The 14,364-nt window shown below is 36.9% G+C and overlaps 1 protein-coding gene across 3 annotated transcripts in view; it reads right to left on the bottom strand.

Annotated features, from left to right (window-relative positions):
* Nucleotides 1-14,364, bottom strand: part of PXDN (peroxidasin) — an 88,405-nt gene that overhangs the window by 38,331 nt on the left and 35,710 nt on the right. For 2 of the 3 annotated variants that reach the window (XM_048297626.1, XM_048297628.1), the window contains exons 4-8: nt 11,396-11,467; nt 3,920-3,991; nt 3,274-3,345; nt 2,629-2,798; nt 1,182-1,299 (exon numbers count right to left, since the gene is read on the bottom strand). In XM_048297626.1, the coding sequence (XP_048153583.1) occupies nt 1,182-1,299; nt 2,629-2,798; nt 3,274-3,345; nt 3,920-3,991; nt 11,396-11,467 (504 nt within the window). The remainder of the gene's footprint in view (nt 1-1,181; nt 1,300-2,628; nt 2,799-3,273; nt 3,346-3,919; nt 3,992-11,395; nt 11,468-14,364) is intronic. The other variant, XM_048297627.1, reaches the window with a different exon arrangement.

Here is a 14,364-nt window from a genome sequence, read left to right as displayed (position 1 = left end):
TAATGAAATAATTATACTATTCAAGTTCATGTTCTTGACATACTTCATAAATGCTGTACCTTTGCTGCACATGGGATTCTCACTGACATCAGCAGGAAGATACAGAACCAGGACTCTACACCATGCCATTTTATCAGCAACTAACAAACTAAAATGCTTTATATAAACTGTAAGGGAATTTATGTTCCAGGTCAGGTTCTCCATTTGTATAAGAACATTATTAAGCCAAAGTCTGATTTGCTGATGGCAAACTCACAGTTCATGTGTCCATTGTAAGTTCACACCAGTTTAAGGGGGAGATGTGCAGACACAAGGCTGGTTCAGCTGTGCTGTGCCCAGTGCTGCTGGAGGGAGTCAGGCTCTGCGCACAGCCTGAGCAGCCACTCTGGAGCAGGCTGGCCCTGGGCTGTTGAAAGATAGTCATCCTTTATAGAACCTTCCCCATGTTCTAAGTGGTGAGGAAAAGATATGTAGCAGGTTGCCCAGACAACTTGTTCTATCTCCATCCTTAGAGGCTTTTAAGACCTATCTGGATAAAGCAACCTGGTATAATCCTGCTTTGAGCAGAAGGCTGCAATGGAGACATCCTCCAACCTGAATTACACTACAATCTTTCGATATAAGGACTTGCCTGCCCTCCATGTACCTGTTTGAGGAGCCTGGAAACTGATGTCTCTCTTCTCCTGGGACAGAGCTACACATTGGAGGGAAGCGGCCTCTGAGAAGCTAGGGCTCCAGAACGTCATTCTCTGAAACTTTAATTCTATCCAGCTGGAGTCCTTAAAAAAAAGTAGCTTTTGCTCTGCCCCAAAACATATGAAAATGCTAAGTAATCCACAGACTGTACATGCAACATGTCCACAGTGGATTGCCTGGTACTTACATAAAAATGATTTAGTATTACAGGTGTGAGCAGCTTTGCAGGTATACTGCAGCTGAACATCTTACAAACAGTGTTAGAGTAATACTATTTTCTAGTTAGCAGCTCTTAAGTGTTTAGAATTACTAATAAAAAAGATATGGGACATTATTACTTCATATGCTTATTTTAATTATAGCATGTTTTTTCTGTAACTATTTCATATATTAGCATATACAGCACATGGACATGCACCCAAAATGCACACACACATAGGCAAATGTACTTACATCAAGTTTCTCTCTTCCTCTTTTATACTTACTTGTTTCGAAGCCATATAATTTCTGGTTTAGGATTGCCTTCAGCCCTGCAAGTGAAGTACACTGTATTCCCTGAGGTAACGTCCACATCCTGAGGCTCTGATGTAATTCTTGGCCTCTCTATATCAACAATAAAATGTACAAAGAACTCTTACTTATTTTAAAACTACTAAAAACTGGTAAATAAAAATATTACCATACATTTTGTAAAAAATATTTTTTCACAAATGTTTTGACTTAAAATATGAATATGCTTAGGATTAAATGCACTTTTCCCTGTGCAAAAGTGACTATGGGATTTCTGACCTCCTTCATTGTTCCTTAGGACCTTTTAGCAGACTAGAAATAGATTGCACAAATTTGTATCAGGTTCTAAAGTGGCTGTTTTATTTATTTGGACAGAGACTCAAATTGCCTATGAAGGAAAAACTTTAAAGCAGCAAGTACAAGTGCCATTTAAAATAACTTCCTCTAGATAAGTATCAGTGCATAACTTGCCTCACAGAATAATTTGTACAGCTTACTTCCTGCAGCTTCCATATTCAGGCTCCTTAGATATGCAAAGAGCTTCTAGGATGCCATGTGCATTATTCTTGCACCAAATTCCCTTTGTACCATCTTTCTCAAGAACCTTGTAGATGCTTGTGGTCATAGTTCTCGTGATCAGAGTTATATCCAACACATAACCAAAAGGAAAATTTACTTATTTTATACCTTGGCTTCCTTATGCAGGAGGACAGTCAAATGCCCATAGCTTGATGAGAAATCTACATTTTGATTTCAGAACACAAGTGGTGCTGGGCCAAGACCCGGGGTGCTCATGGGGCCAAGCTTTTGCACCTCGAGGGTGAAGGAATACAGGCAAACATAAAGATTACCAAGGTGCTTGTGCATTAATCCTCAGTGACAGAGGATTTCAGTGCCTGTGTAGGGCACTCCTTGTAATTATTACTGAGTAAAAAAATAATTCAGTGGCCCAACCCCAATTCCTACAACAGCAACAAATATTTTAAAGGCAAGAACTGTGTCATCAGGAGCAATTCAGTAAAGCTTCTTTCTTTTCTTTCCCTTGTATAGAAGGGAATAAAGGACACCAAATAATATTAATGCAACACCATAGATTCTAGCTGACAATCCTGTTATGATCAGAACTGAAATATAAAAGGGAAAAATAAACTCCTTCAGGATAATCACCTTTAATTCTTCAAGGGGAAATTTCAAACGGTTACTATTTGTTTCTTTAAAAACAGGCTGAAGGGTAAAAGCAATCAATTCTGTCAGAAGCACACAAAAACAGAGAAGGAACACAGAGAGATTTCTGGAAATAACCAATATTAACCAGAGGCGGTCAGTGTTTTCAAATAGAACAATAAATTCTAGCCCTCCAAAAATATACAGTTTAGGTACATGCAACCCATTAAAGAAGAAATCAGGAAGTGGCAAACTCACCACAGTTCAGTTCTTCTGGTGTTATCGTGGCCACTGATCTCCCCTGGATCCTCCGTGGATACTCACAGGTAGCTGCTGCTTGAGCATTACCCGACTCCGCGTACGTCTTGAGCAGCTCCGCCAGCCACAGGATTTCACAGTCGCAGTGAAGAGCGTTGGAATCCAAACGCCTGCACAAAACAAGGAGCAGCCACAGCTCTGTTAGTAAGCCTCAACCACTCTGCTAGGAACAGCACGGTTCTGTAAATGGAGCAACACCTCTATCTGTGAACACAGACAATAGCCAACATGCCATACTGGTGATGCTAACTTGCCTATAGGTATTCTGGTGTGTAATTATGTGTATTATTTTTACCACACAAAGAACAATCCATATATATTATTTAGTCTATAAAACAATGATTAAAAATAATCCCAATATAGGAAATAAACTTTAGTCAGTAACTAAAGAAAATAGATATGAAACAATGTTCTCAATCTATGCACATAAACAACTGGAGTACAGTTGAAAAAAAATATATTTAATATTTAAAACAATTACACCATAAAAGGCATTTGGAAGGAAGATAAATATTGCAAGAGGAGATACAGTCTAATTGGGTTATTTAAGATTTCATTAGTTCAATAATAATTCAATTTACTTACAGTCTTTTCATAGATTCTAAGTGACTAAATGTTCCAGGAATCAAATGAGCTATTCTGTTGTTATGCAAAAACCTGTTAAAAACACAGAAATATGCATGTAATAATTCAGATTTTGTGATGCACTCATTTCATTTACATTCTTCTGGACAGTTTTCAAGAGAAAGTAATCAAAGAAAATTTAAGAAAAAAAAATTGAACCTGTTCAGCAACTCATTGTCTGCAAGTTTTAAGTGGCCTCCAGGGTGTACTTGGGTGTGTCCATGTGGGGACAAAGAAGCCGTAAGTAACCACAAGGAAGGGAGTTCATAAACATTCAAATGAGAAATTAAAAAAAAGGATACTAAATAAATTGTCTGGTTCTTCATTCATAACATTTATTTTAGCCAAACATGAATCACAGATCTTTGGGAAATAGTTTTGCAAAAGAAAAATATACCACAGGCAATGCTCACTTCTGCATGCCTCTAAGGTCAGCTTCACCAAAGTGCTCTTGGAAAGACTATGTAGTAGTTACAGCAAAAAAACTGGATTAAAAACAATCTATGGCAATGATAAAAATATTATTTTTTAGTTTCAAATGCTTGATTTAATTCAAACAAGGAAGCAAGCTGCCTTCTGAATCTTACCCCAAGAAAAACAAACTTACAGCCTTTCAAGTTTTGGAAGATGAGTAAAGGATTCGGGTTCCAACGTTTCTATCTGATTAAAGTGCAGGTACCTGAAAATATGTTAAACAAAAAGAAAAATACTGAAACAATTTTCTTAATGAAGGTGAAATATTTTAAAGAATTTATTGTTTCCATACTGTTTACAGATCTAAATGGCCATAGTGATGTAGCAGCTTTTTTCTGTTACCATCTGAATCTCACACTTGAATCTGAGAAATAAAAGACATGACAAACAAAGAAGGGTTTGCAGATCACTACATTGCGTGTGTGTGTGTGTGTACATATATAAGCAAAAAAACCCAAACATTGCTTTGGAGATTTTGGAGATAATACTTTGAACACTATTTTGCCAAGTCTACTGTTCATTGTATGCATGCTTGAAAAAATTTATTGAAAGGAGAAAATTATTTTTTTTTATAAGAAAAATGTTACAGGTTATTTAGCAAACATTTACAGTTTCCAGTAGAATAACATTTTTTGTGGAAAAATGTTTTCATTTCAGTGAGTGAAAATTTCAAAAGATGCTGAGAAGTAACCTTCTCTAGTCCATGAACACTGGCATTTAAAGTTGTGAATGCTCTCAAAACCATATTTGTAGTATAAACCCAAGTTTGACTAATTTTACTTTAGACAAAGGGCTTCCCAGCAACTGGCGCTGTTTGATGCGCTGTTGATGCTTATGTAAGCTATCAGTATTACACAACAATAAATCTACACAGCTTTTAATCCTGTAAAACTGAGAAAGTTAGCGTAACAAGACAATTAGCCAGACTATTAATCTGTAACTGTTGTGAAAATGGACTGCAAAGGCAGGATCATTCCAGCAGCGACAATTTTGTGGAGATACTCCTTAACCTTGCAGATGAGGAAACAAGATGTAATAGATAACACTGGCACAAGGAAGTGTGAAAATTATTTATAGATTTGGATCCTGGTTATATCCAATGTATTCAAAACTCCGTAGGTTTCCTATTTGACCTCTGACAAACTCAGGAACCTCTGGAGAATGTGCATATACAGAAATCACTGTGGTCTGAAGAACGAAAAAGCCTGTCATTTGAAAACAGTGAGAACAACTCAGAGCTCAGTATCTCCTGAAAAATCAATCCCTCATCATAAAAAGGGCAAGGTCACAGGGATTCGTCTGTGCTGAGCCAAACGGCGGCTGCGCAGAGAGGAGAGAGGGAAGCAGCGGCGATTCTGGCCACGGCCTTGCAGGGAGCCCTGGAAGGCGCGCGCAGAGGGAAGGCAGGCACGTGCCTGGCAGCCTCCCAGGCCGAGCGCGAGCCAGCGAGCGATGCCAGGGAGCAGTGAATGGGGACCACAGAAAAAGCCAATAAATCAGCACAGGAGTGATCAAGCACATCAGAGTGTCAAGTCTGCCTACTGCCAATGCCACGCATGGCCACAGAGTATATCGAGCATAGAGTATGGTCTTGTTAGCATAAGGAATCAAGAACTGCATCACCATGCTGTGACTGCCAGTTTTTGTCTCCTCTTTGAAAATACAGGGTAATTTCTTCTAAATTAAAATGAGAGATCGCAAAGGCAGATATTTCCTGCACGGTTCATTAGATTTGCCAGCAGAGAGAAGAGAGACCTCAGTGAGGAAGGACTGCCAGGACAAAGACTAGGCATGGCCCAGCCATGAGGTGGGCAGGCACAGCTTGCCAAGAGCCAGGGCTCTGCTCGTCCACCTTCCAGCATCAGCAGCATTTGGGAGGGGGCAAGGCAAGGTGGGGATAACTGCAATGCAAAAGGACAAAGGGAAAAACCAGGCACAACTATATGGTTTGTTACTTCTGAAGCAGCTTTCATTTTGCAAAAAAAATTACATACGCTACTTCTTTTGCAGGCAGCAGTGGTTTTTTCCTTTTCAACATACTTAATTCTACTTGCAATTTTATGCTTCATGAGCACCTTGCAAACACATCTCTTTATATTCCCAATATATCAATCTCTTGTACTTCTTTGGCATTGACAAGGCAAGATTTGTAGGCACCTCTTAGAACAACAAATAATATTGGTAAAAGCAGACACATTGAGGCACACAACCCCTTCTTCAGGGCCACGAATCAGAGGTAAAATTAGAAAGAGAGAAAAAGAACACCTCTCTCAGATGGTTTAAGTAGTGTATACATAGCTAAACTCAAAGCAGCAGCCCAAAATGGCTGTTTAGTACTCAAGACTATTAAAATTGCAGATGTAATGAATACTTTATGTGCCTGAAAACTCATCTTGTTTTTCCAAACAAATTTTGAAAATATCTCTGTTATAAACCTTGCCTTGTTTACAGCGCACATCATCACAGATACAAATACAATAATTCAGATGCTGAAGAACATTGTAACAGTTAACTTTACCTCATAGGATATTACGCTGTTTAGCTCAAAAAATCAAATCATGAAATCCAGCTGAAAAATACTCTTAACTGCTTCATAGCAGTTGGGCTACACAAGCTAGTTGGGTTTTTCAGGTCTTAAATTATGACCTAAAAAATCCTGAGCAACTTATCATGCAATTTATGAATAGAACAAGGTGTTAAATATCTGGCCAAAATAATTACCAAGTGTAATTCAAAATAAATAGATGCAGACACCAGATTGTATTCTAAGTCTATAATAAAGAGAATAAAAAATTCTTGGCATTATGACCTACACTTTAATCCTGTTTTATCACTTGAGTTTATCACTTCTATTATTTTCTTCTATGTAGCATATTAATGTTATGTAAAAGTATATTTTAATATTTTAATTAATATGATAATTTCTTGAATTTAAAATTCACTTTAAAGGTAATCATATTCAGGAAATAATCTCACACCGGCATATCTTTATAGGCATCTTTTATGTTCAGAGTAAAGAACACTCTAAAAATAGTGGTATCATGTAATAAATTAGATATTAAAAAGACTTTCAGAATGAAAATTGAAAGAAAAAGCATGCAAGAGTGATTTTTAAATACCTACGTGTCTTTCTGTTTTAATTCTAAACTCACTATAAAGAATTAAACAGAAGGAAAGGAAATACTTATAGGGGAAACAAGTCCAAATGAAACACACCAAGAGGAAAATAAAGATTTTATCAAATAAGCATGGTATGGATTTTCTTTCTTATTATTAATCTTGTAGGACAAAAATTTACAGTAAAATTCAGTCCCAGTGGCATTTTTCACAGCACTAAATTTAGTATTGTATTTTATGTAGATTTGTATTTTTTGTGGGGGAGGACTTTTATCATATATGCCAACCGTTCTTTTTCTAATAGTATCATCACATCTTTGGGGAAGTACTTACTAACCCGTTAACTGAGCATAGTCTATGTTCTGAATATTCAAACAGCATGTTTGCCATTTGGGTTATTTGAAAGAGAATGAACAAACATATATTTTTCACATTTATCAGAGCTTTCCCTGCTCAGGGACAAGAAGTAGCAGCTTTAAACCACAAGGAAAAAGATTTAAATGTATGTTGTGGTAATGATATAAAATGTTGGAGCAGGATACTTAAGGAGATTATGGAATACTCTCTGAGGACTTTTAAAATAAGGCTAGATGAGTATCTGTTTCCAGTTTGTTGTCCCTAGCTGATCTTATTGTAGAATAATAAGGATATACTTCTCAAGGCCCCATCATACCTTTTGGGTTTGTTTGTTTATTAATTAATTCTCTTTCATTATTCCTTCCCATAGATAGTTTAACAGCAACTTTACACAGACTCCACTGTCTTACATGTGCATAACTGCTGACATACAGTTATGCAAAAATCAGGGACTTGTAGTATAAAATAAGACAAAAAATAGCAACATTTCAAAAATACTGAAAATTGAATTGAGAGAAATAAACTTAATATAACAAACTGCATCACTATAAGTTAGTTAATGCTTTTTGTCTATTAATTCCCCCTAAATATGTGTATATGTTCGTAAGCTACATCATAACTAATAACAGCTTATAAAGAGCAAAATTAGTATGTTAATATGAAAGTTAAAAGAAAATGCATAACTAGGAATAGGTAAACAGATTTAATAATTCCATTAGTGTTTGGGGGTCTCACTACTTAAATACTGGGGAGTACACTTTTTGTCCCTGATACATACAACTCATAAGCTGAGATCTCAAAAATATGCCAGATATTTGGAAGAAAAGCAATACACATCTGGAAATGGACTCCATTTAGAGTTAGATCTTAGGATTCAAACTCATGACCTCCCAGGCAGGGTATTTGCGACATTTCAGGTGGGATTCAGTTGTCAAGCACAGGCACACAGAGGCACAGAGCAGTTGTCTAAGCCCAAGCATACAGAGGCAGCCTTCCTTGCCTTTCGGGTGTTCTGTCTGCCTTCCGGCTGCTGCTCTGAAAAAATGTAAGTTTCCTGCAGCTTTCTGCTGCCTTTGCCAGACCCAAACATATGTCTTGCAGATTTAACAGTGTCTAAACTGGTACTAAGCGGCTACTTTTCATCAGCTGACTCTGTCCCTTCATGTCAACCACAGGTGAAAAGTTAGCTGATGAAATATGTATGGCTCAATGTGTTCAAGTATCTAAAACTGCCAGTTTTTCTTCAGAATTTACCCTAGCACAAACGGGTTTCAAGATCTGATTCAAAGATCTTATTCCCTTGGCAGAAATTTCCAAAGGAAAAGCTATTTTGACTACATCAGCAGCTAAGAATTCTGCCGCAGAGGTTTAAGGAGGAACCTGCCAGCTGCAGTAAATACTTGGGGGTTTTCGTCCCTTATACATGCAACAGGCCTCCTAAATCTAACTACATTTAGTTTTTTTAAAACAACAACAATCACCAGAAATGTGTTTGCTTTACTTTTTAGGTATGTTTTAAAAAAGCAACTATCAGTTGAATTCTGCTTCACTGGAGTAGAAGAAATTGCTATGAAACAAGTCTTTCCTTGAAATGTAGTCTACTTCTGAGAACTCTGCTGAACATTGAGAAGAGCATTTGGCTAACACAACCAGTAGCAAAATGTGTTTGATAACTTGAGGCCACAGAGACCCCAAATGCAGAAACATCGACTTAGTAGGCAATACTGTTTAAAACTGAAATCAGGACACTTGGGAACTTGTTTGCCAAGAGTAACTCTTGTCTTTTCAGCAGTTTTTCTCCAAAGATAGTGTGATTAAACAGACCCTGTAGAATCAGAACATATTTTTATGCTAAAGATGCATAAATGCCAAATCCCTTACAAACTAAAAATCTCAAAGAGTACTCTTCATTAAATTGATTTCTGTGCCTGCCACTGGCTTCATGTGCTCCCATTTTCCCTCCTGGCAAGCTCTCTGTTTAGGAGAGAAGAAGAAGAGCTCTAGAAAGCAGTGAGCTCTGCTGCAGGCAGTGGGGATGTACCTGCCCTCCACCCCCCGGGAGCTGCAGGTGCTGCCATGACACATGGGCAGGCAATGAGCAGTGACTGTCCCAGGCTCCATTTCCATACTTCCCAGCTAGAGATCAGACTCAAACCCTGAGTTTGAAATTTCATTTCATACTGAATAATGTTGATGTCTCAGAAGTTCGAGCTTAAGCTGATACAGTGTGATATCTCCATAGGCAGAGAGGCTTAACTGCCACATAGTGGAAAAGTGCACCCAGAAGGCGTTAATATTTCAAAGTGATTTATGTTTTTCAGTCATAACAGAGATCAACAGGAAAAAAGAACAAAAGAAAAAAGGACAAACGTTGCCACTTGCAGTATATAAGGCTTGTGGCATGAGGAAGAACATTACTTTGGAAACATCAGTAATTCAATAAATGGGCCTCAGTACTTGAAATATTGTAATTGCATGCAAGTAAGCCCTACCAGTTGGTGTAGTATGGTGCAGTAATAATTTCTAGAGTAAAAGGAAGAGGAAGAGAAAGGTGTTAAGGAAAATAATTACATATTTATATATATTTTATAATTGATACTTCTATATTATAGATAAACTCTTCCTTCAAAAGGTATCTGTTGCACTCTAAAATGAGCATGCATGATTTTGTACCCATATGAAGTGTCATTTTATTTCATATATACTCTATGTCTACTAATATCCATTAGAGGTTTATAGCAACAAGGAAAATGGTACATATAGAGAACTTGTAATACACTGATACCTTTCAAGAGTTTAAAAATTTATATTCAGCCCCCAATTTATACACTACAAAACTCATTGGTTGACTACTGTTATTTGGTAGTCAACCTGAAACAACTACACGTTGACAGTTTTTTCCTTTTTCTAAACATTACCACAATGAATGTAGAGCAATGCTTTCTGATCATAGAATCATACAATAGTTAAGGCTAGAAAAGAGGTTTAGGATTTTCAAGTTCAACCATCAACCTAGCACCACTATCATGTTCATCACTAAACCATGACTTCAAAGTCCAGTCCTTTCTTGAACACTTCCAGCAAGAGTGACTCCACTGCTTCCCTGGGCAGCCTGTTTCAATGCTTTACCACCCCTTCCATAAACAAATTTTTCCTAATATTCAATCTAAACCTCCCCAGGTGCAACTTGAGGCCATTTCCTCTTGTCCTGTCACTTGTTACCTGGGAGAAGAGACCACTCCCCAGCTCACTATCACCTCCTTTCAGGTAATGGCAGAGAGCAATAAGGTCTCCACTGAGCCTCTGTTTCTCTAGACTAAACAACACCAGCTCCCTCAGCTGCTCCTCACAGGATTTGTGCTCCAGCCCCTTGACCAGCTTCGCTGCCCCTCTCTGGACTCATGCCAGCACTTCAATGTCTCTCCTATAGTGATTATAAAACAAAATATAGTTGAACTTAATGGAATCAATACAACTGGGTTTTGTCATGCTTAGGACTGCATTCCTCATTCTTTTTCAGTAGAAATTATTCTTCATTATACAGGAAAAGAAGTTTGATTTTAATCAATCTTTCTGGAGGACATTACTGAAACATCTACACTGTAAATGACGAACTTCCTTACTTTTTAAACATCTATATATGGAAATGATTAACACATATAAATAATAGCAAGGTTTTTATTAAAAAATCTATTCTTGTTTCAAAGTATAACAAAACTGGGTTAAACTTCAAGATGCTAATTCAGCTTTAGTTACACTGCATAAAACAAAGTACTGCAGTCAAAGGAATTGTGATATTATAAAAACCTACAGAAATGAAAGCAGAATCTATCTCTAAGCAATACACATTAGTTTTCGACATTTCCCACAATAATTCTCATTTGTCAAAGCTATGTAACAATGTATAGGGACATCAGGAATGCAAATCACAAACAAAAGATAAACACAGAAATGAGGAATTTGACACAGAGATCAATTGTGGTTTTTTCACATGCAAATGATTACGGGGCTCTCTGCCCAGCCCAGGGAGTGCAAACATGCAGAGCATGCAGGTAGGATGTATGGATCAAGGCGTGCACTTTTCCTCTGCAGGGGAACCATGGAGATGACAGCACAGAAGAGAAAAGGCACTTACAGTTGTTCTAGAGAGGCAAGTCCTTTAAATGCTTGCCTGTCAATTGACTGGATTTCATTCTTGTACAAATAGCTGAAACAAGAAACAATCAGTAATATTAGTACACAAACAAGAGCTACATGAAGGTGGAAAAGAAGAATTAAGTTGACATGTGAAGACAGTTTTTCAACTACATATTAGAAAAAAAAATACAAATCAAAAACTAAAAGCATAAAAATATTCTGTCCTTGAAATTTCATCCCCGATGACTACTAGGAAAGACAAAAGTCTGAGGCCTTGAAGGCCCTGAGGCTAATACTCAGATGGTCCTGGGCTTCCCAGTGCTCATGGTATTACTTACTGGACTTTTGTCCCTTGTTTTCTTGATTGGTTTGCCAAAAGTCAAACTAAATTCAACTCAGTGGGACAGAATTGCATTAGAAGTGCCTTTACCAGAACACAGCAGGGATGCCACTGGCCTCTTGTTTTCTTTAAAATGTCTGAATACTGGTACAAATACTCAAATTATGATAGAGTGAGTCTTTTTCTGGACTTGGAGAACAAACAGTGAGAAATTTCTGTAACTCCGTCTGTGTCACCTTTTGAATATTTACCAAAAAATACAAGTTAGAGTATTGGTATTGCATCCATAAAGCAGCACTGTGTATTTGTTCTATCACTGTGTAGAAGGTGGACATTAGGTCCCCATTGATACTCTATAATATAAACAGAACAAACACGCAGAGTATCAGTATGATCACGTGTGTTGTCTACACCTTTTGAATAGAAAGAAACTAAATCAGGAAGGATCAGTGTATGTGATCATGTTCATCATGCTCTTAGCAGCAAGGATGGTTTAGGGAGGGGTATTGGAGAAAAATCACAGTTTAGCTGATGACTACAGTTTCTGCATGGAGGCAGCAAATGAAAATACTTGGGGGGTTCAGTGTCAGTCACTCTTCTTGTGTTAGGATAGGAACAGGTTTGCAGTTAAGAACTTTTTCACAATTATTTGACAAATGATTTGAAACTCAGTTAATCAGGCATGGGTTTCTATGAAAAGGGGATGAAGAGACTTTGTACCAGAAATGACTTCATTAGCAGGCATCTTATTAGTAGTGGTTTTGGGTTTTCTATTATTGCAGTTTTCAGTAACTTACTGGAAATATTGCAAACTCCTTTTGATGCAACAGAAAAAATACTGGCTCTGCTGGAGCTGGTGGAAGTTTTTACACTGATGTGACAATGGGCAGCATTTCACAATAGACCCCAACAAGGAAAGAGGTTGTAGGTATTTAATGTTCAACTAATGACAACTTTGGGGAACAGTAAGGAATAGTATCCTTCCTTTGAGTCTAAATTAACTTTTCCAATGCACTGCTTGCTGAGAATCCAACACATTAATATACAGACTCCGGTGTGCTTTATTAATGTAGATATGCATCTGAATAAAAAGCAGAGTTCCTCCACGAACAGGTAACATGGAAGTAAAAATTTGTGAGGTTTTTAAAATACTCAAAAAACAGAAAAAAAATACTGTTGTGAAATTACTGTAAAAACTTTAAAAATAATTTGGAAACAGTGAGTATAAATTCATTACACATTTTATATGTGGAATTGGTTTTTATTCTATTTGAAAAAAATTATTTCATGAGTATTAAAATATTTGTTTTGACTCAGATTTACTAATTCATTTGAGGATCACAGTCATTACAATGTTATGTCTCCTTAATATTCCTCTCTGTTTGATATTAAATTCCTATCTTGCTTTCCTGTGAGAATTTTAACTTTTCACTACTTAGAAAATTTCAAGGACTGAGCAGCTGAAATGTTATTTATCTTTCTTAATACAGTTAATTCCACTTGGCAGTGTGGAAATCCCTCTTATTTCTGAGTACTAAACTTCTGGTCAGACCAGAGAACCAAAGTGGGCTTAGACAGTTTTGATAACCACCCTCAGTTAATTATCTCCTGTGGGCATTTCAATAATTTTATACAAAAACTCTGAATTCATCCGATTTTTAAAAAAGTTTTACCACAATCATTCATATAACTGGTATTTACTCTCTGCAGACAAAAGAAGGCAGAGAGTGAAAATCAGAGGTGAATCAGACTCGGATAGTGACTGTAGTATTGCAGGCTTTTACCACCATACTGCAGGGAAGGGAAGCAGCCTTTAGGTGCTCTTACCAAGCCACTGCAGTGAGCCTTTACTTGGGATTCAGCTTTAAACCAGAGCTTTTTCCATTCTGACCAGAAAACCCTCAGCTGCAGGAAACTCAACCAACCTCAGTCCACCATATCCTCCCTTCACAGAGAAACCCCAGCAACCTCAGGGCTACATGGCCTATGACAAATGTGTTAACCAAACTTCCATTTAATTGTGTAGCTGTTTCACTGAGGATAGTAAAAGAAAAAAAATATAAATATTTGCCTAATGGAGAGAGACATGACAGAATACAAAGCACAAATAAGTACCACTCACAAAAAATATTCATCGCTCTAAAATGTTACAGTGCACATACAATGTTATACAAGTAAAACTTTGTAAATACTGCTAAATTTTAACATCAACATTCTCAAAATTTATCTCAGTTACATCATCAGAAAACAAATTTAGTACAATTAGGGAAAAAATAATTTGTCATTTAATTTACCTAAAAGCTCTCTTACAAAACTGAATATCAGAAGATGAATAAACAGTGGATTAAGATGAAAAACAGATATATTCTATTAAGACATTAAATTATTTCTGGACAGTTACTAATACCTATTTTTAGAAGTGTTTTTTTTTTTTAAAAAGAGCATTTTTTCCAGAAACACAAGCAAGGCTGCTAGAGATCAGAGGTACTGGTCATATACTTAGGAAATGAACCAATAGGTAACCAGTTACCAGAAAATTAGGGAAAAAAAGTAGCTTTCATTAAAAAACCTGCTAGATTCCCTATGAGGATATTATTGGGGGTTTCCTTTTTTCTTTTTTTAATGTA

The sequence above is a fragment of the Corvus hawaiiensis genome, chromosome 3 (genome assembly GCF_020740725.1).
Source record: "Corvus hawaiiensis isolate bCorHaw1 chromosome 3, bCorHaw1.pri.cur, whole genome shotgun sequence".
Taxonomy (NCBI): domain Eukaryota; kingdom Metazoa; phylum Chordata; class Aves; order Passeriformes; family Corvidae; genus Corvus; species Corvus hawaiiensis.
Note: the sequence above shows the minus strand (reverse complement) of the source record. Positions and strands in the feature narration are given on the sequence as shown.